The sequence below is a fragment of the Manduca sexta genome, chromosome 8 (assembly GCF_014839805.1).
Source record: "Manduca sexta isolate Smith_Timp_Sample1 chromosome 8, JHU_Msex_v1.0, whole genome shotgun sequence".
In the NCBI taxonomy this organism is placed as follows: domain Eukaryota; kingdom Metazoa; phylum Arthropoda; class Insecta; order Lepidoptera; family Sphingidae; genus Manduca; species Manduca sexta.
In genome coordinates, this window is record NC_051122.1 from 1,862,157 (window position 1) to 1,886,291 (window position 24,135).

The window sequence follows — 24,135 nt, forward strand, 5'->3', positions numbered from 1 at the left end:
TATCACATCAAGATAAACTTAAGTCTAAAATAGCTAAGGCGCATGCATAAGACTGCCAATGTATCCTAGATTCTGATGATTTTAACTAGGCACGAAAATACTTAAACAATTCAAAACTTCAAATAAAATATCTATTAGACGCTGGGTTTTTTTATGTAACATAAACTAAAACCTTTATTGATGAGTATGTGTCGCTGATAGAGAAAATAATAGATAAAGACAGTTTGAGGTTTTGATTTTTTTTTAACTATTTTCGTTGCCGATTGTACACTAATAAATAAAATCAGCTTTTTAGTAATTCGTCCCACTAATGGGCAAGGAATCCTCTACTGTTAAGAGGATTAGGCCGTTGGTCCATTAAGGCGATACCTCAAGGTCCATTTTCATACATTTTGTTTCGGCTTTAATCTGGGTAACTAAACAAGTATTGGCAAGTAAAGAATTTAAATTCACGTCTAGTTAGTGATTAGTTCTCGCAGTTGAAGAAAAATGTAAAAATAATTAATAATCATGGATATTTCGGCCTTTAAAATTTAATATGACGAAATTTTAAAGGCAGAAATATCCATGATTATTAATTATTTTACATTTTTCTTCAACTGCGAGAACTAATCACTAACTAGACGTGAATTTAAATTCTTTACTTGCCAATACTTGTTTAGTTACCCAGTTTAAAGGCGAAACAAAATGTATGAAAATGGACCTTGAGGTATCGCCTTAAGTTGGTTTGACGCAACTTCGTATACTTCGCCATAAAAATCTAAATAATGTAAACCTTTGAAAATTATATAAAGACCTTCCAGATTAACAGATCTTTCATTTTAAACGATTAGTCTATTGAAATGTTACATTTTTTAGGCCTTACCTTGCGTTTTTTAGAGGACGCAATTTTATTTTTTAGAAGTGTAGGGGGGTCAGTGTAAAGCTAAAACCAAGTTTGTGGGGTCGCCACCCTTGTCCCACGGCCGCCATCTTGGGATGAAATGGTTTTTACGAGGTATCTCTTAAACTATTTATCTGACAAAAAAAATATATACATTTTTTGTTGCAAATTAAATTCTCTGCAACTTTGGTCTAGTAACTTTTGTCGTAGAACTATAAATAAAAAAGTTATAAGCGAAAATGTTAAGAAATTCAATGTTAAGCAATGTCCATTGCAACGTCATCAGAACATGTGTTTATAAGGTTCATAATACGTACAACACAAACCCGCGGTTGTCGGCTTGTACGCGAATTACTTGGATCCTGAATCGCTTTGGGACAGATGAAGCAATTGCTTAACATTTTTGCTTATAACTTTTTTATTTATAGTTCTACGACAAAAGTTACTGGACCAAAGTTGTAGAGAATTTAATTTGCAACAAAAATGTATATAATTTTTTGTCAGATAAATAGTTTAAGAGATACATCGTAAAACCATTTCAACCCAAGATGGCGGCCGTGGGACAAGGGTGGCGACCCCACAAACTTGGTTTTAGCTTTACACTGACCCCCCCTACACTTCTAAAAAATAAAATTGCGTCCTCTAAAAAACGCAACCCCAAATGTAACTTTTCAATGGACTAGATGGGTAATAACAAAGAATACTTTACAGTGCGTTTAAGATAACAATAAAAATAATTTTCCGCCATATTGTTACATCTTAGCCGTCAAAATAGGTAGTGTCAGCAAAACAGATATTTTTAAATTAAATATATTTTATTTGTTTTACTAGTGTCATTTTGTTTACGGGTTTTAGTTGTATTTTATTGGTTTAATGCGCAAAAAATTTAAATATATCAGAAATTAAAGTATCAAGTAAAATATAGCAAACAAATATATATTATGTTGTTTTAATCATATATACATAAATAACACTTCGATCGTAATAGCTGAGTAAAAGAGGTAGATATTCCTAAATATAAAATAAAGTTCTTTGCAAACCATACTTTATATTACTTTTATGTTGCGTCATTTTTAAAACAACGATACCTATAATCAAAATAGAGACGTCTCTTTAGGCACTTTCTTTCTCTAGGCCTTTGAGATTAAGAATATCTCCATTATTTTAATTATATCTCCAAATAATTTGGTAGCCGATACAAAATGCAAATATTCCCTATTTAATCGACATATCACAAGATAGATTCAAGTTATCACATAATAGGTTTAGATTAGAAGTTGAGTTTGGATGTTCTGAAGACGCCCGGTCGCGTGTTGGGCGCGGTGTTGGCGCGAGGTATCGGCATGCTGCCCAGCGCACTGCCGCTAGCTGTGAATGTATTACAAATACTTATAAATAAAAATATATTGAATGGAATAGAATTGAGTATAATATTATAATTTATTTATTTGGGAAACATACAATATTTTTGTTCTTATAGGTTGTTTTTAAACTAATAAAAATTGAACAGTATAGTAGAGAGTGGCTATTGGTTACGGATTATAATTAATGTATAAAAAAAAATAACATAAATGTTGAATATAAATTTATATTACTGATATTTAAAAGAGAACAAATTGTAAGGCTCCATAATAATAGACAGAAGTAAATAAGGTGTGTAGGCGGACATCACATGCAGAATCATTAAGAAAATAATTGTATATTTTGGAAATTATATCCATTGCTAACTTCAGGTTATCAAACTATATCGTATAGGCGTCTGCGTTTATAAAATATTGTGCTTTCCGTCTATGGGTCTACGTTAAGTAAAAAAGTAGATTTCACGAATAGTTGGCAAACTTTAAACTACACATTTTCTATTATTCACGTAGTGTTAGGAATAGCCGATACATTAAACATTTTATACGTAAGTATTCAATATCTAGACGGAATATTGATAAGATTTTAAATAGAACCGACCTGTGGTAAAGCTGGCGGCCCCCCTCCGCGGTGTGCCTCTCGCCGCCCCCCTAGCGGCTCCTCGCGCCGCCCCTCGCAACGCCTTCTTCTTCGCTGACGAAGGCCATTTCTTCTTATATCTATCAACATATTATTTAAAAAAGTTCTGTATTAAAATGAAATTAATAAATGTACTTAAGTGTGCTCAAGCCGTATTTTTTTTTTATTAGAGAAATTTAGGGTGATATGTTTCACAATATGGGTGTTAGAGAGGGGTTGGGTTCGATGTCCGCTGTTTGATATGTTGCTCGCCTCCTCCCGATAGTCCAACGGTGGAAGTTGTGGGGCACAACAGGGAAAGTTGGGAGGGAATTTATGGAGTGGAGGGTGGAGCAAGGACAAGCTTACTTTGAGATGAGCGGAGGGAAGAGTGAAGGGAAATGTTCGCGAGTAATTATGGAAAAAAAATATTTGACACATGTACAGGGTGAACAGACAAGATTAAAAACAAGTTATGTCAAGTTTGACTCGTACCTTTTCCTGACGCCGCCTCTCCCGCCCCTGCCCCTGCGAGCCCCGCGACTAGTGGAATACGAGCTGTTTTGCGCCTCTTTTCCGACGCGTTCCCAATCCGTGTCGGAGTCTTCATCCGCCTGATTCTTGTTGCGATCCTCCTGGTCTAGCTCATCCTGGTACTCCATTAGTATACCTGAACGCAATATCATAAGTTTTTTTTTAAAGTTAATTTGTATTTTATTTCTGAGGAATAAAGATTTTATATAGTTAAATACAGGGTGTAGTACAGCGGTGGTATCAACATTTGAAGCAATTTCAATTGCTATATGTCGGATTAATTGCGACAATAGAACAATCAGTACAAGGTTTGTTTAACATACTAACAAAACTTGCTGTGGTTCGATCTCGGGACCGAGACGAAGATATCGATACCGTAGTGTACTGACCCATCTTCTCGATGGCGTACGCGGCGGTGATCTTGAGCAGGTGCTGCCCGTACTTGTTGTAGTTGGCGCGCGTGAAGTGCGGCAGCGCCAGCACGTGGTCGGGCGACTCCGGCAGCCGCGCCGCCAGCGCGCGCAGCGCCGCCTGCGGCAGCACCGCCGACACCGACGCGCCGCGCGACGCGCCCATCTCACTGCGCACGGAATACCACCTCTTACGATACACGCTATACATTGCTGCACAATGCTAGTAAACGGGATCACACGTTACAACTAAACTGAATAATGTAAATAATTAAATTTGTAGAATAACCTTTTTTTGTGCAACAGAGAAAGAAGAATATTTTTTTCTAATGGATTTACAATTCACTCACAACTTTTCGTATATAAAGGATGTTCACAAACAGCGGTAAGTGTATACAATTATAATAATCTACTTCTAGCCGAATTTCGACCACGGCAGCCAATCCCAACGGAGATCAGCCAGGTACGCAGGATATATTATAGTGCACAAGTGTGTGCGCAATACACGGGTGCACTCTCTGCTCCTTCACTCTCATAGTTCAGTTCAGATCAGGCGCAGGACCAACGGCTTTACAATGATAATGAGACAATGAGTGTTGTTACCGGCAGGCCTCGACGAGATCGGCGTAGCAGCGGTCGGCGAGCTCGGAGAGGCGCGCGGCGACGGGCGTGGCGGCGGGCGCGGGCGCCGGCGCCGTGTCGAGGCGTCCGCGCTGCTCCGGACTCATGGAGAACACCACGCGCTGCCCGCCGCACATCAACCTGACACACATACACTTCTTTTAACCCACGTTCAGTCTAGATGTGATGATGTTGACGCTTGAAATACTACCTATAGAACTTGCACTAAGTACAATGTCGTGTGTGTGTGTACATTATCTAATTTTATCACACTTAAAACGCATCTGATATGCGCGCGCAATATATACAAAAATGTCAAGTAAACATAGCTGATATAAGAGGTCTAACTTGTCGACGTTGGGTCCGAGCGCGAGGTAGGCGCTGGCGATGTCGTTGTTGACGACGAGGCGCTCGGCCAGCACGCCGCGCGTCACCAGCAGCCGCAGCAGCCGCGCCGGGTCCGCGCGGGGCCACGACTTCATCCTGCAAACATACATACATACATACCATCAGGTAAAAAACCTTTAGCTGATTTGCCATTACTCTTTTCCTTTTCAAAGGTAGGTACTATTGTTGATTTATCAACATTTCGATCGTTACGTTACTTTCCATGAAATAGGAGAATAATTTGACATCACACTATCTTAAATATAGTGAAGAAAATTGGTTATCCAATATAGTGAAGAAAATAGCTTTTACCAATAAGGAAACAATAACATATTTTGAAACTATTATTGATACCGTTATTTTACAACACCTTGTGTATACAGAAAACGTATAAAATTAACGAAGTTAGGTACTATTGTTAGGTAATCATGTGTGTATTCTTTGTGAATTTATCGTTCGCTATAACGGTGAAGGAAAACATCGTGAGGAAACCTGCATATCTGAGAAGTTCTCTATAGAAATTTCGAAGGTGTGTGAAGTCTACCAATCCGCACTAGGCCAGCGTGGTGGACTAAGGCCTAATCCCTCTCAGTAGTAGAGGAGGCCCGTGCTCAGCAGTGGGCAAGTATATATAATACAGGGCTGATATTATTATTATTATTAGGTACTATTGTAAGGTATAAATATAAGTCGTGTTCGCATACTGACCTGCCGTGTATGGGCGTGCCCTGCAGCCCCGACAGGCGCTGCTGCGTGGAGCCGCGCAGTGCGTCGGCGTAGTGCAGCAGCGTGTACGCGCCGCCGCCGCGCACGCTGCGCACCACCAGCTTGCACTCCTCCGTCACGTCCACCGGCTGCACGACACGTCGATAATTTAACAAAGTAATAGTATAGACCGCCTGCCTGACAATAATTTGGGTCTGACTGTACACTAATTAGTAAGGCTCGACCGAGATCTCGGTCTCGGTCTCGATCTCGGCATTCTCGGCTATGAATCCTACCGAGAAATTTGTCTCGGTTCTCGGCTAAAAACCGCCGAGATTCTCGGCAAAGACCGAGATGTAACTTTGTACGGAACAGAATGAGATTCAAATCAGCGCGCGGCCATATTCGTCGCTCGGTGTGAGTGAGTGAGTAGGCAGTCTGCGTTGTGATTGGTTGAAGTCCCAGTTGATGAACTGCGGCCGCCTTCGCGCCGTTCGTTCACTGTTTATTTAGCCATTGTTGTAAATAGAAATTAGTTTAAATTTTGTAGTTAATAAAAGTAAGTAACAAACCCACACTAGGCCAGCTTGGTGAATGCCTAAACTCTCTCAGTAGTAGAGAAGAGATGTTCCCAGCAGTGGGATCCAATATTTAATACATCGTATAAATTGTATAAATGTAAGTACTTTTAAGTATTGATTTGCTGAGTTATTACTTGTACGGTGAAAGGAGACACTCTTTGAAGGGTGAAAACGTCGAAAAAAAAATTTTTATACTGTACTATGTTATTGGACTTTGATTGTTAAAGCAGTTTTTTTTTATAAAACAGTGTCTACAGTTCCTACTGCTTCCTAACAGTTAACAACATTTTTATAGTTTATTCACGATTTGTCTATTCTCGGTCTCGGCCGAGATTTTATTTCATTCTCGGTCTCGGTCTCGGCCGAGATTGAAAAACCCGTCTCGGTCGAGCCTTACTAATTAGCAATGAACGTTAAGTTCTTATTAGTTTTTTTTTATATGCACATAAATTTTGCTAAATGCGCGTACGCATCAACCGTACACATGCACGTACACCTTTCACTACTTTCTTATATTCATTCGTCACATTCCGTTCTACCATAATCATCGGCCACAGATGTTGACTACTAAACACACACACCTTCCAAAAGACGTCCAGATCAACCAGAAGGGGTCTGCATCAAATTCCTACGCCCGACACAGTACCTTATATTGATGTCCGCCGAGACAGTTGTCGCAGGCGGTCGCCCTGTTCGCGAGGCACTGCTCGCGCTTGAGATGCTCTCCCAAATACGCGAGTACGGAGGCGCGGCGGCACTCTGACACGTTCTCGCACAACTCCACCATGCGGAGTAGATTCTCTTCGTGCACTCGCCGAGCCTCTTTAGACGTGTTGCGTTCCACTGAGACAACACAAATAATTAAAAATCCAGTCACAAAGTTTAATTCGTCTTCTTACTGCCGTTCGAGATGGCTAACCATTCTCTGTACAACTTGCGCTTGCGCATAAAGGAGCTAAAGAAAAGACCAATGTGGGTGGGCAAAGGCGGGACCGCATCTTGGTATGATGTAGGTTGTATTGCGTGATACGTTCAAGCCCTGCAATGGACGCCCACTATTGTAAACTTTAAGCACGTGCCGGCTGGTTTCTCCTATATGAGGACACTGAAAGTGACCCCATCACACCTGATGGGATATCAAGTGGAAGTCCACAGAGTGTCGCCTAACGAGTAAAGATTATTTCTTGTCGACACAATTATGTTGGCTTTGAAATCGCCTATACACAGTCTGATCCCAAGTGACACACATATGGTCGCTATCCTGGCGGCAGCACCAGCATGCGTTGAGCCATGAGAGTGCGGTACTCACAGTCGAACAGCCGGCGGTACCGCACGACGTCGGCGTAGGAGTAGTAGAGCAGGCACGTGGCGAGCGCGCCGTCGCGCCCGGCGCGGCCCGCCTCCTGGTAGTACCCCTCCACCGACTTGGGCAGGCTCTGGTGGATCACGAACCGCACGTCCGCCTTGTCCACGCCCATACCGAACGCGATCGTGGCGCAGATCTGGGGATACCACAACGTATTATGGTGGCACTTGACGGATTTGCGCTAAACAACATCGACTTTATGTTTTTTATGTAAAATTTATCTAGGTGATAAGTCTCTTATATATATATATAGGTAAGTAGGTCTCATATATGTGTTGGTGAAATGCCTCATGTGTGAGTGTCCGCCTGGGTAGGTACCACCGAAATATTTATTTCTGTCGCCAAGCAGCAGTGTGTACTGATGTGTTCCGGTTTGAAGAACATTGTAGCCGGTGTAACTACTGGAAATAATAAGACTTAACATCTCTTGTCTCAAAGTGCCGATCACAGTAGGATGCCACGTAGTATTTCGTAAATCAAAGCTTTATATGGTGATGTCATTGTTTATAGATGGTCGTGTCGCATACAGGCCAGTGATATACTTGTGTCATCATTTAACTGCTTATAAAAGTGCACTGACCACGTGCTGGCGGTCCGCTATCCAGTCGGTCTGCACCTGCTCGCGCTTGGAGTCGGAGAGGCCGGCGTGGTAGGCGGCGGCGCGGATGCCCACCTTGCGCAGGTCCGCCGCCACGCCGTCGCACTCCTTGCGCGACAGGCAGTACACGATGCCCGAACGTCTACAAATAATAAATAAATGAGTTGTGAAGAACTTAGGCTGTGGACTGCCTCCAATGTAAAGTCAGCCTCAAATTAATGTATATGTTGACAGGACGATTTATATTATTGATTTTTGTAATAAATATACATATTTCATATACATTAATTTAAGACTCGCTGTACTTTATAGTACGTTTATATAGCAGGCTATGCCAAACCAAGCCTCAAAATAAAATAAATTAAAATGTAGTGAAATGTTATAACGAACTGGACGAACCTGAAAAATTTGTCTTTAATCATATCAGCGATGTCCTTATTGATAGTCTTGGGCTTCTTGGGCCGCACGAGGTAGGCGAGGTTGGGCCTGTTGAAGGAGCTGAGGAACCACTTGCAGTCGGTGACGCGCAGCTGGTGCAGGATGTCGGTGCGCACGCGCGGCGCGGCGGTGGCGGTGAGCGCCATCACGCGCACGCGCGGGAAGCGCTGCCGCAGCTCGCCCAGCCGCTTGTAGTCGGGCCGGAAGTCGTGGCCCCACTGCGACACGCAGTGCGCCTCGTCTATCGCGAACCTGGATGTACACCACCGTAAGATATAAAATCCACCGCAGGGGTTTACGTAGGTGTAACGCGTTCCGGGCAAATAGCCCGGCAAAACTGTGGCGACTGGCGAGAGGTCATCATCTCCCATCAATCGCCACTGTATCTGGACTCTTCCATGCCCAACTAGAAAGAAAAAAAAAACCTTACCATTTTACTATTAGAGATTTTTCGATTACTGACGAAATCTCATCATATCATTTTGTCTAGTTCGTGGCAGTCATCAGCTTTGGATGTAGAAACAAAAACTAACACTGTGTGATTATCTATACGGGAGATTTAGTTGTCTACCAACCTTGACTACCATTTTACATTATCGACGCAGAATAACTAACATTTCACTCATATAATTTAATTATAAGTTATGAATAATAATTTCTCTTATATAATTTAATAAAAAATTATTACTTTATATTCGTGTCGGAGTGTACCTGGCGATCTTTTCTCGTTTGTAGAGTGTCTCCAGCATGCTCTGGAACTTGGCCGAGCTGCCGATCTTCTCCGGGGTAACATAGAGCAGCTTGATCGGCGGCTCGCGCATCGACAGCTTAAGATAGATATCGTCTACTTGAGCTTGGGATACGTCGCCGGATAGATAGGCAGCTGGGATCTAAAATATTTTTTAAGTGGTAACACATAATACAGCGACGATAGCCTAGTTGGTTGTGGAACGGAATGCCGAGACGAATATCCAGAGGTTCAAAACCCAAGAGCACACACCTCAGACTTTTCTAAAAAAAACAATGTGCGTGTTTGTGTTCTTTGTGAATTGTCGCTTGCTTTAACGATGAAGGCAAATATCGCGAGGAAACCTACATACCATTTGTATAGGAATTTTGAAGGTGTGTGAAGTCTACCAATCTGAACTAGGCCAGCATGGTAGGCTAAACCCTCTCAGTAGAGGAGGCCGGTGCCCAACAGTGGATCTGTATATAATACAGGGCTGATATTATTATTTATATTAACACACAAAACTGTATAGTCAGCCACAAAAAAGTAGAACAAATTCTAATAGCCTATGTAGTATAGTGTCATGACGAATTTATAATATTAGTAAAAAGCAAAATTCACTTACATCCAAAGAGAGTAGTTTATTAACTTGATCCAAAATCAAAGATTTTAGCGGAGATATAACTATGGTCACGCCCGGAGTCATTATGGCCGGTAACTGGTAGCAAAGAGATTTACCTACAAACATATAAACACTAATGATTCATCTATAGAAATGGATCAGTAAACATGATGTGAAGTGAGATAAGTCACGATCTAAAGCAATAAACGATTTTAATTACTATCTTCGGATCGATCGCGAAAACTAACCCGATTATTAGAATTAATAAAGATTTCTGGCGCTAACCTCATATCGATCCCAAATAAATCTAATTTATTTACCGCAAAGAGAACAATCTCATTTGTTATCCACGGATCAATCCCGAGAAAACACGCCAGTTCATAATCGAAATAAAAATACAATCTCAATAGCTAACCGCACACAAAACTCCAAAAACCGATCATAATAATCTGTAATATAATTAGTAATCAGGAACCCTATAATGAAGACGTACCTCCGCCCGTAGGCATCAGCACGAAGCAGTCGTGTCCCAGCAACGCTGCGTTGATCACTTGCATCTGGTTCGGGCGGAAGGAAGTCAGACCGAACTTCTCTTTCAGCATCTCGTTCATCAAACTTGAATGCGGAAAGTGTTCACCGTCGAATTCACCTGAAAGGATGTAAACTGAATTGGTAATAATGAATTTTCGACGCATCCCGAATAAGATAATTATTATTGTAGATGTTACCCGGAAACCATACATATTAATAAATATTATTTATCAATCTATTGCTATTTATAAGCTGTGGATAAAAACATGTATTAATTCTTAAAAACTTACCAGTTATCCCATCATTCTGAGTTCCAGGAAAGAAAACTCCTTCATGTTTAGATTTATCTTCCACTACTGAGTCTTCCATTAAATTTATTTCATTTTTATTGCCTGACGTTGATTCTGGCGTTAACACAATTGTGTCAGGTGTCATATCGATAACGTCAGACGTCCTCGTACTGACGTCAGGTGGCATCTCAATGACGTCATCGAAGTCGGCTGGGTTGTATTCAGGCCATCCTTCTTCATCGACAATAACATCCTTGTTATTGATGCTGACGCTTTCTTTACCACACTGCGTCATGATATCCGTATCGTCAAAATCTAAAGGCACTTCATAATCGTCATCATCATCAGTGGCATCAATGGATGGATTGCTCATCATATCTATCGGGTGCATAGGTTGGAATGCTACTGAACTGTTTGCAACTGGTTCGAATTTCTTAGGCTCTTCTGTTGGTATTGGTTTTAGTTTCTCTGACGCGAGTTTTAACCGTTCCACGGTAGAAGACAGCGTGTCTCTGGATATAGGCGACTTACTACCTTCAGTAAGCCTGGAAGGCTTTTTAAATACAAACTTTCCTTTTGTTTTGACACTGTCTGGAGTGTTTACAGTATTGATGTCTGATGGACTGCTGTACACACTTTTACTGTTGTTTGGTGGTAACGAGTCTATTGATAAAGATCTTTTTGGTTCCATATCACTATAAATAGATTTACTAGAAATAGGGTTGTCAAACTGCACATGCTCTATGAGTGGACTTTGAGGTTCAAATTTTTCTTTCTCATATTTCTTAGATTTATCAGGACTTTCACATATTTCATCTGGCGGTTCAGTTTTGATAATGGATTTTAATCTTGTTTTAAGTGTTCCTATTTTCTCGTATGTTGTTTTATCAAAACCGGGCAGTTTTGCTTTAATGCAATTTGGTATTCTATCAAATGCATTATAAACTCTTTCTAATATATCTATATACATGTTTTTACATACATCATAGTCTTCAGAATTGTTTTCATGCTAGAAATGAAAATAGATGCTTAAATCTTATAATTTTTACTAAGCAATGAAAACACGCGAGAGACATGTTATTCGCCTGATGGTAAGCATCATAACTTTCCATAAATACAGTAACTTAGTTAAGTATAAGTAAACATAAAAACTTACAGATTCACATCTCTTTAAAGCTCCATGGTTTGATACTTTCTTGATTAGAGGCATAATAGACTTGTCCAATTTTATGTTCCGTAATGGATCTCGATCTACTGTCAATGCTTTTGTTGGAGTGTGTAATGTTTTATGTTTTCTTGGACTTCGTTTAGGCGGTGTAGGTGATTCACTTATCCTTATTGATTTGTTTGGGGATGGTGTTTTGGGTTCATCACAAAATGTTGAATCCAAAGATTCATCTTTTAATATTGTGGCATCACTATCCTGTAAGCAAGGTAAGACATAATAGCTCTTAATATTTATTAGTGAAGAGCACTGTGTGGCATTTTTGTTTTAATACCTAAAAATAAAAAAATCTGTATTTTCTCAAGCTGTTGCAGCCTTAACTAATGCGAACTCCAGGGAAGCAGATCTTTGCAAAGCTATCATATGTGAATTTGCAAAAAAAGGCAATATTTTTTGCAAATTCACATTTGATGCAAATATGCCTATGCAAGCAGAAGCCCTTACACCACCTCCTAAGGCCACCACTTTGCAGAAGTTTGAAAAGGCAGGTAAAAATTAGGGTAAGTTCTAACTTCTAACCATATTACCACATGTGAGATTTTGATAGAAATAACTCACTATATCCATAACTTCTAGTGAATCATATTGTTTTTCATGGCTTTTCGTCTTCTTTTCACAATTTAATCTTGTTTCTGTAGCACTGGTAGCATTCAACTTATTTGCACTATCATTTTGTACTGTACCATTGGAAACCTAAAAACAAATATTTTACTTTGAATCTAACTAAATTTGCACACCTAAATTTTTGTAAAGTAAGTTATAGGTAAAATTAAATTTAAAAAATCCCTGAGTATATTCATAGGTGTAGTTAGGAGAGTAAGAGTAGGGCAAAATCCACCCTAAAAACATATTCACCCACACTAGAAAAAACAATCACACTTATAGAGGCCTCCTGCGGTACAGGTCCATTAAATAGAGAATGCTTACTATCATTGCACTCAAGCCCGGAAAGCGATCACTGTACACAAGGTGTTAAAATCCCCATAGTGGCTCATGTAAGTGTGTCTCGTTCCGAGATCCTTTCCATTAGGCAAGCATAATCGAGTTAACTGCCAAGGGGTAATCATACGCTTTTCAGTCAACATTCTATTGGACCCCATTCTATTTACCATCAGGTGCAGTGCGGTCACTTTGCTACGCTTGTATTAGTTAATATGTGGAAATGCCATTCATTTTAATTTAAACATGATAAAATATTTCTTCACCTGGACTTTAGAAGCAAATGAAGCAGTCCTTTGAATATTTTCCACATGGTTAGAAGTGTTGGTAGTGGATGGTGGTGGGGTCCCTACAGTAAAAAAATATCGGCAATACACATAAGTAGGTACAAAATAAGCAAGAGAATTACTATAAAAAATAAAGCTTTTATTTAAGTTACACTCACATGATAGTTTTCCATTTGAAGATGTTCGATAAACAAATTTGGAGTTTTTCTTTGAGACCGGCTCACTATTTTTATGACTGAAATAAAGCGTAAATTTTAAAGTTACCTACATTTAAATTTATCTTTAAATAATTATCATAGGAACTATACCTGGAATTCGTTTTTGGATCTTGGTCTTTTGTGATACCAAAATACTTTAGACAACTTTGTTGTTGCACAGAAGTCTTCTTTGATGCCATTTCATTTAATATTTTATTTTGAACAGGAAAACAATCGGTGGTTCATTTATTGTACCTCGTAATAACAAACAGAGACCAATAAACTAGAGAGACGGTTAACTTCATACATTGATTTTAACACGATAAGGAAACCCACACTAGCATGCGTTCCATGTCTATATTATGTTATACAATTAATTCATGAATAGTTGGAACTCTCTTTCTTTCCCGTGTGAAAAACCTGTGACCCTTATTATTCTCACTTGCACGCAGGTTATGTTGAAAATTAAATATGGCCGTAGTACTAGAGACGTAGCCGTATTGAAAATCGATATTTTTCCGAATATACCGATTTTTAAATAATTAGGGATGTGCTTAGGCTGTTTCATACTAATACAAAAAAAATCGGTTATCGGTTTTCTACAGTGAGTACACGGCGTAAATGTAGTGTCACGTGTTGACCCATTTAAAATATTGACAAATAAAATAAAACAACTTTTCTTATCTAAATATAAAGATTTATTAGTAATGTTTTCATTACTTTTCACGCCCAATTTACCATAATTTCAGAATCTACCGATAGCCAGCGAAAATATTTTTTTTACTTAAAATTGCAGTCCGTATAATTGCATTTTCTGTTCAATAAAATAAAATATAGGTAAACAAAGTTATTGCTGTACTTATGATACGTTTAAAACAAATCAAATAAATTAATGAACAAACAACTAAGGCACTACAGACGCTAAAATTTAAAAAATAATTGATATATAAAGGATAAAAACGAAAGAAGTCAGCTCGAGCCGACAGGACAAAAGGTATATGATATAATCTTAATAAAATAAAAGGAATGCATCACGATCTTCGCCGTCGAAGAATACAATATAGGCCCCTACCTAGCTAACCCACCAGCCTTTCACTAGCTACCTAAGAGATGACTACCCGAAGAAGAAAGGCAGAAAGGAACTCCGGGCTTATTTTTTTGTCATCAATTACCACATTTTTTTTATAGATGTTGTATACAAAGTAGTCACATAGCTTATATAAGGTGGTGCACGGATTAAAAACATGGACTGGCATAAAGCAAATACATAAATAGTGCACACCGTTCAGCTGCTTACATTTACCAACATAATTTTAATTTTCATCATTACAATTCATTATTATAAAGGCAAATGCAACAACATGATTTTTGGTTGTCATCCACTTATTAATATTTTGTCATATAAATCAACAATAACATACAAGACACAAAATTGGATTGCATATAAATTTAACAATAACAATTTACATAAAATTAAAAATAATGACAATACAATGACTGCCTAGTGGCACATTTGTAAGAAAAATTACTACAAAGGACAAAAATGTTAGATATTTTATATTGAAAACATGATTTTAAATAAAAAGGTAAAAATAATATTTTTGTACATAGTAAATGAATAGAAATATGAACTATTTTGGAAACATAAACATTTTTATTTTACCGTGTTCAAGCATAATTATGCATATAAGATTTTAACAACGGCTTGCTTAACAGTTAGCAAAATGAAGATAATTGTGAAGACTAGCACTATAATTTTACACAATATAAGGAGACATACTTAAGCTATTCACCATTATACACTATGCATTAGGTATAATAACTAATCTAAAAACACAAAACTAAGAATTTATTTGAATATGATTATTCTCTCACGAAAAGCATTCCATGCATAATTTAACATTTTGCAATATCATATAATGGCACATTTGCTACTAAAAATGCTACAAAATACAAAAAATGTTGGATACATTATAATGAAAATATAATATTAAATTAAAAGTAAAATTACTAATTCTGCACAATGTAAATCAATAAAAATATGAACAATTTGGAAAACATACACATAATACTACTTTTTGTAGAAATGTAATTTACTTGACAATTATCTGGTAGGCTCATTTTAGGTTGTACAAGCATAATTATGTATATAAGATTTTAACAACTATTTGCTTAGCAGTCACCATAATGAAGATTATTTTAAAAACTACTATGATTTTATACAATAAACAGAAAGCATAATAGCTAATTTAAAACCACAAAAATGTGGGTAATACACTTTAAAAACATCAATTTCATTTGCAAAAATCGTAATAATTGTGGACAAAATACTATGAAGAACTTTAATTAAGTGAGATTAGGAACTACGCCTTCTTTGTGATCTATAACTCAATCCTTTTGTAACTTTCTCACGGATTAGAGTTTCCATTTCTATATCTTTAGGCCTTGAATCAATATTATTCATTCTATTATTAAAATTAATACACCACTGCTTAACTTGCATTCTAACTATGTAGGACCAAAAAGCTTTAATAACATCTGTTTTGTGAATATTACAGTTGAACCAAGTAGTGTCAATATATTTTATTAAATTACTTATTAATTCAGAATAAATATAAACACTGCAAAGAAAGGCATCATCTTGTCAATAATGTAAATACTCTGCCAGACCATTTGACTAAAATTATTAGAAGGATAAGATAACCTATCTACATTAGACTCTCTCTGAGATAATAGTGCTTTTGTACAATTATCACAATCTTTGCAGGTCAAATTGGACATCAAAAAACGACAAATTGCACCAGCAATATATGGGTACAGACATATGTTGGAATATATTCTCGTTAGGTATAGAAATTTCTATAAAGTTAGTTTCATTACATTGAAGACTATCAGTGTATGAACCATATTTTTGGTGGCTGACTAAATGTTTAATGTTCCCAACATTTTGTCATCATCATCAGAACAATTAGTGTATAAAGATTTACCGGTAGTAATGTTGTTAATCAACAAGGTTTTAAAAGCCGATACAAAGTGAGTACAATTAGGATTTGTACTAAAATTACCATGTGCCCTTATTTGACCAAAAAGTTTTCTATCGGATCTTGATTAAGACGTCTAAGACTTAAAAATTTAACACCATCAATTCTCAGCAGATCTGACCACAAATGTTTTATTGTTTTATATTATGTTCAAAATGCTTCAGTGATAAAGGCTTCCTTTCCCTTTCATTGGAAGCGTCAAAGCGCATTGAAGCTAGCTTTTTCACAGCATCATTCCAATGTGCTCCGAATTATATGAAAGAGCATGTTTTAACTTATTCCCATAATGACCAAGACCATTTAAACTATCAAAGAAATTATTTATAAAAAGAAGAATTTCTGCTGTGAACAAACCATTTCCAATGTCTTTATTTAAACTTATGTAATCATGATCCTTGAGAGATAGCAGAGACTTCATCTGGATTTCTAGTGATGTAGCCACTTGCCGACTAAAAACTTGGGCTGCAAATTTGACCTGAAATGTTAATAATATAAATAATATATTTGTAAATTAATAAATGAACGATTTTAATCATGGTATGTTTATTTAATTTGTTATGAGCTTAAAGATATTTAATTAAATGGCCCAAAGAAATTTATATTCTGGCCAATACTTTCACAAGAATACGGCAATTTAACATATTATATTAAGGTTTTTATGACAATTGTACATTATGCCAATTTCAAGTTGGGGAAAGTGGTTAATTTAATCACAGAATACGATTTATTGGAAACATGAAAGGAAAAGGATCAGTAATGATGATATGATTTTATTTCCTGATGATAGTACGGTAATATTCTCTGAGAAAACTCAGTCATTACTAGAGGCTAGAGTAAATAAGGCATTAGAGGACATTGTAAATTGGCTTACAGAAAACCATTTATAAATTACTTTAAAAGAAAACATCTTATTTTTTTCAAGAATAGGTCAGCAACTAAATTGCTTTCTATAAATTATCACTTACAGGCAGAAGCCATACGATTTTTAGGGCTCCAGGTGTACTGCAACTTAAAACTGGAAGGAACTTAAGGAAAAATTCTTACATTAACTAGTTTATTTATATACGAAATTTCAATATTTGTAAAAGAAACCTACATATATTATGTACACTAAATATTATAGCAAACTAAATAAAAAATGCTACCTAACAATACAGCTCTATTAGATAAGAGCGTTATCTGCATGGGTCCAAGATTATAGTATAATAAATTACAAGTTGTATTGTAAACATAGAAAACATAGATATATTTAAACTTAAATTAAAACCTTTTTAATTGATAAGACATATTATTATATAAGAGAATATTTACAGGAATAATTTTATGTATTATATTCCAAAAAAGTAATATGAAGAATTATAGGTCTATAATGTTTTTTTATTGTTATAGCAAAAATTCGTAATTTTCAAAAGTTATTGGGAAAGTAATTTACAGACTAACTGCTCATTACTCATATTTCGAAAAACATAAATTATTCTGTGCTGATCTAAAAGGTTTTCATAAGCACAGTTCTATTCATATGGCATTATTTGACCTGTCATCAACTGTTATGGCAGCTGTCGATAAAATAAATCCAGTCCAGGAGGTTTTTTAAAATAATAATTTGTAGGTGATAAACTCCTATGCCTACAGTTGATGCATTATTCTTTGAAGCAGCACAATAAATATGATGCCAGTTAGGCCAATTAGAGTTTGCATAAGGGTCATTTTAATAATGTCAATATTGAAAAGTATATTAGGAGCAATTATCAAAGTACAATAATCATGCTTAAATAAGGGAGAATTTCAATCTTTTATTAATCAGTCAAGACTTGTAAACACAACTATGATAGAACAATGTATATTTATTTACCTTCATTTTGTCATATGAAGTTGGATTTATGTGCTTCTCAGTAAGTTTGGTGCTTCTTGCTCTGCCACCAAAACCATCCACTTTATAAAGTCTCTCAATATACTCCCACTTTGCCCTTTGGTTGCCAATGAGTAGGATTTTTGTCTGAAAATTATTGCGAAAACATTTCAATAAATGAGGTACATCATAGATATGGTACAATTGGTTTGGGCCGATTTATAACAGATGTCATTGGTATATTTGTTACTACGTAGGAGTTCAGCATTAGAATCTGATATTAATGACTTAATAGCAGCAATGCTATTCAGTAATGCTACTAGTGGGTTCAATTTCTAATATCAAATCTCGGTTTGTGACTTTATATTCATCTGTATTTCCTAAGTTTACTAAAGGAATCGCATTAGGTGTTAATCTTAGATTCTGTTTTATATGTTCGGGAATAAAATGTTTATGACAAAAACGAATGTTTTCGCTTTTAGTAGGAAGATAATTTTGTAGAAATGGACATAACCTTAACCACTCTTCCCACCTTTTTTTATTTGTGAACGGCACACTATAATATTTAATACCTCGGCCTCGAGTACTGCACCCGGGAACAGAGCACTTATAAACCATTATATTATCAAATAAACCAAACTATACGAAGAAAACAATTACACGTTTAAACTGGTAAACACTAAATGATTGCTTTTATAATATATTGTTTACAAAAACATTCACACACAATAAAGCACTATAATTAGATAATAAATAGATGAAAACCGCCTTCAAATCCAAATAGCGAATTGCAACGGAAAATTCAATTTCAAAGCAGCGGTTAAAGGTTAACCACAATAAAAAATGGCGCTACGCGTCGTTTCAAAATCCGAGATTAGAGACGCTTATTTGCGATCGAATGACAGCTTATACTATAATACACACACTAATAAAGGACGTTGTGTGTAGAAGGAGACATTTAAGGAACGATTCATTAAATGTATGGAAAAATCGTGAAAAGTGAGATAGCTGCTCATCGCTATTGTGTTACTTTTTCGCCGAGTTAAACGGGTCTGATAACAAATTTTCTATCTTTTGGTGCGGGTGCATCAGCCGCTATACCAGCTTCCGCCTTGTCACTGTCAACTGTCAAATGCAGTGTTGCTAAGCCTTTTTTGGGCGTATCCGCAAGAAATTACTTATATGGAACTACTAAAAGCGTAATTTTCCTCGAGCCTTTGTTTTAGGTCGCAGTAGTACAATTAGACCTTTTCAGCAAGCAATATTTTTCCAGAAATATCTATATTATGTATGTGACAAAATGCGTATAATATTTTAGGGGATTTACGTATTTCGAACTAACTGTTGTTACGTAATCCACTACCAAAAATCACCAACCACTAAAACCACTTAATCTCTGCTAAAAGATTTAAAGCCAAAATATCAGTTTTAAAAATCCGATGACGTGGCAACACAGGTTATATGTCAGACAAATGTGTCTAATGCGGAGCCACAACAGACAAATATTTGAACAAAGACTTTGCCACACATTTGAACACAGTTACAGACACTGACCAAATTAAAACTTTTATGATTTTTACTTTCAGCTTTTCATATTATAATCGGTTCTCCTTCCAAGCAACTCGATAACTTTGAACGCTTTGATGTGTGGTCTGAATGGCAAGTACGCAAACATTTAAACGAACTTTGCACAAATACGCAAATACCCGTGCCACAGATGAGTTCAAACAAGAGTTCAAATTAGTGTTCAAATATTTTTGCTATGTGTGGCGCCGGCATAATGTACGTCAATGGTCTAATCTAGAATAGTGATGTCCCGTGAGTAATTATGAATTATTCCTCACTTCAATCAAAATATACGATATTAGATTCCGCCAAAATTCTTTGATAAAGTTTTTATAAGTTTTCTCTGGAGAATTATACTTAATAAGTAACATACATAGTAGTAACATCTGAAAGGTATATTTTACGTGGTGTTCTTTTTTGACGGTGTGACCACCAGATATAACTTTTAAAATACATAAGTAAGTACCAAAATAAAATAAGTAAATACACATCATATATATTTTTGTATACAACAATTTCGTATTAAATAAAATCCACTGTATATTAATGTCTTTATTCTTGCACATGTATGATAATCTTCATCGCGGATCCTGTTTTGGCGAGGTCCAGCGCCTCCTTTGTCTTTGCCAGAGGAAAGTGATGAGTGATGAACTTCTTTAGGGGATAGCCCCGCTGCAACTGCTGATATGGCGGCTGGATACCTGTTCAAAATTATTTGTTACTAACTTTGGTTTTCATAGTTTGTGACAAAACAGCACTACGCAGCTCACAGGTGACTCCGGTGAGAGCTGGCTACACTTGTAATCGGAACTATTCTACAGATCCTCGCTCTTAACCGGAGACTGGAAAGATATCTTTAAACTGGGTTTCCATCATGGAAAACATTGCCAAGGGCCTCAACGACATAGTTATGTAATATGTGTTGCGAGGTACCTTAATTTAATTTGAGTGAACTAAAAACTCAACAAGACGATGACGACCCTTACATACGAGAGACCTACCACCACAACATATTCGTCACGAATAACGTCGTCATACATACGTATGATTCGGAATGATCCTTTGACGTCGACCTCTCGCAACATCGCTTGGGACAGCGGCAGCTCTACCTTCGGCTCGCCAATGCCAACCACCAGCACCACACCAGCGGTTCTGGTTGCCTGTGATAGAATATAAAATTCAATATTATATTTCTCATATCATCCTCAACCATAATTGGGTATTATTTGGCGTAACAGTTAGATCAAGTTCTAACTAAACGTATAGGCACATTATTTAAGACAAAATTATAATGCGCGAAGTGCCGCCATTAAAACTTCTTAGTAAGATTATATTATAATAAATTTACAAAAGTTCGATTATTCAGTATTTATATACCACACCCGCTATAAGACGAAAAAAGACGCACAGGTAAATTTAGATAGGCTCCAGTTATTTTCGGTAATCCGTTCCAAGAATCATCATGGGGATAGACATTCACGAGGATGGAGTTGCGAGTAGAAGGCTATAAAATAAATTGTTACTCTACACTCACCAGCAGTGCCACTCTGCGCAGCGCCATACCCACACGCGTCCATCGAGATCTCTGGTCGCTCGCCCAGTATTTCAATAATCTTCTCTACCGTCTTCGTCTATGTCTTTTTGTGAGCAATGTAATCCGCCCTGAGTTCCATGGCTATGTCCAGGCGCGACTGAACTACATCTGAATAACGAGGGTATAACTGTATGTCACATATGTTTTCTTTAATATCTTCTCTAATCGGTCTCAAATCTGAGGACGATCGTGGTCAGCACTAGGGTTGCATCTGGAGCGGATGATCTGCCTCCACCATTTTCTGTCCAGTGCCCTTACGGTGGGTGGAATTTAGAGGACGCTGAGTCTTTTACTTGGTCGGTCCATCTCGTGGGTATGTAACGAACGCGCAATCTTCTGCCTTCGGTGTTCCTATGTTTTTATTGGACTAAACCTAAATATATTTGCTAAACATATATAAACAAATAGTCAAAAAGCAATAAAAATACCTTTTTCAAAAAGTGTCACTATTCAGCTTAACTCTAAACTACTTAAGTGATTCTTCTTTACGTACCAGTCATAATAATTTTACTGGCTCCCATGGCCTTGGCTGTCATGGCAGACAGTATGCCGATGGGGCCAGCACCGAGAATCAAGAGTTTGGATCCCAGGGTGATGTTGGCGCGGTTACACGCGTGTATGGCAATCGCCAAGGGCTGTACAGCGGCTCCTTCTTCCATTGTGAGATTATCTGGCATTCTGGTATACAAAAATATTATTGTCATTGTGTTAGGTGTAAATGAGCAAATGCAAGCAAAATTAAATTTAAAAGGAAAGTCTTATCGTCAGCACTATACATTTGTCACTTTAAAAGTCCCTTGTTTTGGTCAAATTTACATGCTTCTGATCATCCATGTCAGACGTTACATGTAAAGGTACAATTGGTACCCACAGAGGCTCGCAGTTATTTAACGAAACTGTGCGTTGCGTAAATTATATTTACTTTGTGAGAGAAGTCGGCGACGTGCTTGTAGTACCGGCAGAGGTTGCCGGTGCGCCCAGCGATGAGCAGTAATGGGCTTTACGCACAAGTTGTATTTGCCCGTTTGCACAGGTCGCATGATCGACATGGTTGCGTCGGCTCTATTGCCACGCGGTCGCCCACCTTCAGAGAATCCACCTTGGCACCCACCTGGAACAATAAATAACTTGTATGTAGGTACTTACAGCATCAATTTGCCGTTATCCGATTTGGCGCTTGTTTCTTATGTAAAGTTGAAGTGGCGGGATAGCTGTGTAACATGGACACTAGTAAGTATTATTTGCGCGAATAGGTCTCCCCAGACTGGGCTGAAGCTAAGTTTAGCCATGTGGTCAAATACAGATTCTTTGTTGGACATTATGTAGTTATGATTATGATTTTCTGGTAGTTCAAACCTTGACAACTATACCGGCGCCTTCGTGTCCCATGACGTAGGGTTCTGTGAACACATCCATGCCGCAACAGCCCGTCGTGTATAGTTTCACGTCGGATCCGCAGATGCCCACGCATTCAATCTTCACCAAAACGTCTACAAATGAATGAAAAATGAAAATCTGGTGAAGTTTTTAACTACTTGCATGATTGCTATTCTTAACATTCTTTTTATCGTTCAAAGGATGGAATTATCAATAATAACAATTAATAAAAAATATAATAGAAATACACACCATTATCCGAGATTTTGGTAAAGGCCATTTTGCTGTAAACAAAAATACAATAAACACTGGTAAAGTGATATTAGGTTTTTTTCATCAGTCTAGAGTCTAAACCTGTATTACCCTTCACGATTAGGTATAAGGCGTAAGAGTGTGTGCAAGTCATCTTTACCTGGGGATGCAAAACGTCAAAAAGACAAAACTAGGTCGTCAGAATTAGGGCGCTCAAATTATTTATGTTTTTGCCCTAACCTGGGGAAGGGAATATAAAAATAAAATTTTGGTCGCAAGTAGAGCGCAGGCTGACTTGGTTCCTGGTCTACAAATTAGACTTTATCATTAAAATATAAATGGGCACATTACACAACGTAGTGCCTAATTTCTGTATTGGGTATTTTCTACCTATGACCATAGAACTACTCCTGATTGAACAGTGTGTAGATGTTTATTTCTACTCCTAGACCCAGGCTAGTGAATAAGCCGACAGTCATTACATCAGAACTATACACATACGACTATATTACTAATATTGGGTGTTATACCAGAAGTTAGTAAAAATCTTTGAATGTTTAGATCTGTGTTAAAAATGTTTGCAACAAGGTGTACCTAAATGGACTAAGATGAAATTTAGCATACATTTGATCCAAATTTAAAATAGCTATGATTTAACCAATCATTTGGAGAGGAACGCAAAAGATATTAATTCGGGCAAAGGTAATCAAAATTTAGTAATCAAAAAAGTGTTGATATTTTGTTTGTAACTTTAGTAGAAGATACCCATCTTAGAATCCTAAGATAATAGGTACTTAGGTAATTAGTACTCACAACTCTAACGTCGTATGGCCCGTGAAGTACAGCAGCATAATTTTCTTCACGCATTTTGATAGAACTTTTAACCAGTCTAACCAATTATGAACTGGAACATTTTAGCGGTTAACGAATAATATTATTATGTTTATATTGTAGAGATAACTTTATCTATAATTTCCGAATGCGTATGTAAATCCAAGTAAAACAATTTAATTGTTTTGCCATAGTATCTTAGTGTTATCAGATTGTAGGTAAGTACGAGTAAATATTAGAGCTTTATTTATACATGTAGGTACGCCCACGTCTGTGTTTCTAAAAGTCAGGGCTCGATCTAATT

The 24,135-nt window shown here is 37.2% G+C and overlaps 2 protein-coding genes and 1 long non-coding RNA gene across 7 annotated transcripts; all 3 read right to left on the reverse strand.

Moving 5' to 3' along the window:
- Window positions 1–1,504: 1,504 nt before the first annotated feature.
- LOC115448309 (Bloom syndrome protein homolog) lies at window positions 1,505–13,786 on the reverse strand. Of its 2 annotated transcripts, XM_030175706.2 has the most exons (20): window positions 13,433–13,786; window positions 13,283–13,359; window positions 13,104–13,186; window positions 12,457–12,591; window positions 11,830–12,096; window positions 10,674–11,682; window positions 10,346–10,501; window positions 9,856–9,968; window positions 9,212–9,390; window positions 8,462–8,752; window positions 8,045–8,204; window positions 7,408–7,600; window positions 6,745–6,941; window positions 5,521–5,666; window positions 4,774–4,908; window positions 4,408–4,566; window positions 3,784–3,974; window positions 3,356–3,530; window positions 2,843–2,961; window positions 1,506–2,251 (listed from the first exon to the last, which is right to left on the reverse strand). In XM_030175706.2, the coding sequence occupies exons 1-20, from the start codon at window positions 13,519–13,521 to the stop codon at window positions 2,154–2,156; spliced, it is 3,972 nt and encodes a 1,323-aa protein (XP_030031566.1). In that variant the 5' UTR covers window positions 13,522–13,786; the 3' UTR covers window positions 1,506–2,153. The 2 variants fall into 2 exon arrangements, with proteins under 2 accessions (XP_030031567.1, XP_030031566.1); XM_030175707.2 differs by lacking the exon at window positions 13,104–13,186 and having other exon boundaries at window positions 1,505–2,251.
- A 726-nt stretch (window positions 13,787–14,512) lies between these two features.
- LOC119188633 lies at window positions 14,513–19,155 on the reverse strand. 4 transcript variants are annotated; one of them, XR_005111984.1, is made up of 3 exons: window positions 19,136–19,155; window positions 18,215–18,358; window positions 14,513–16,837 (listed from the first exon to the last, which is right to left on the reverse strand). It is a non-coding gene; the product is annotated as an uncharacterized LOC119188633 (long non-coding RNA). The 4 variants fall into 4 exon arrangements; XR_005111985.1 differs by lacking the exon at window positions 19,136–19,155 and adding an exon at window positions 19,044–19,061; XR_005111983.1 differs by lacking the exon at window positions 19,136–19,155 and adding an exon at window positions 18,784–19,037.
- A 3,216-nt stretch (window positions 19,156–22,371) lies between these two features.
- On the reverse strand, window positions 22,372–23,028 carry LOC119188667 (sorbitol dehydrogenase-like). The gene is made up of 3 exons (XM_037436559.1): window positions 23,001–23,028; window positions 22,728–22,861; window positions 22,372–22,482 (listed from the first exon to the last, which is right to left on the reverse strand). The coding sequence occupies exons 1-3, from the start codon at window positions 23,026–23,028 to the stop codon at window positions 22,372–22,374; spliced, it is 273 nt and encodes a 90-aa protein (XP_037292456.1).
- Between the last annotated feature and the right edge of the window lie 1,107 nt (window positions 23,029–24,135).

Coding starts and splice junctions, on each gene's coding strand:
- LOC119188667 (XM_037436559.1), bottom strand. CDS start 23,028: ATGGCCTTTACCAAAATCTCGGATAATG. Junction 22,862..23,000: donor TACCAAAATCTCGGATAATG/GTGTGTATTTCT, acceptor ATTCATTTGTAG/ACGTTTTGGTGAAGATTGAA. Junction 22,483..22,727: donor GCGCCGGTATAGTTGTCAAG/GTTTGAACTACC, acceptor TTATTGTTCCAG/GTGGGTGCCAAGGTGGATTC.
- LOC115448309 (XM_030175706.2), bottom strand. CDS start 13,521: ATGGCATCAAAGAAGACTTCTGTGCAACAACAAAGTTGTCTAAAGTAT. Junction 12,592..13,103: donor CATTTGCTTCTAAAGTCCAG/GTGAAGAAATAT, acceptor ATTTGTTTTTAG/GTTTCCAATGGTACAGTACA. Junction 8,753..9,211: donor AAACGAGAAAAGATCGCCAG/GTACACTCCGAC, acceptor GTGTACATCCAG/GTTCGCGATAGACGAGGCGC.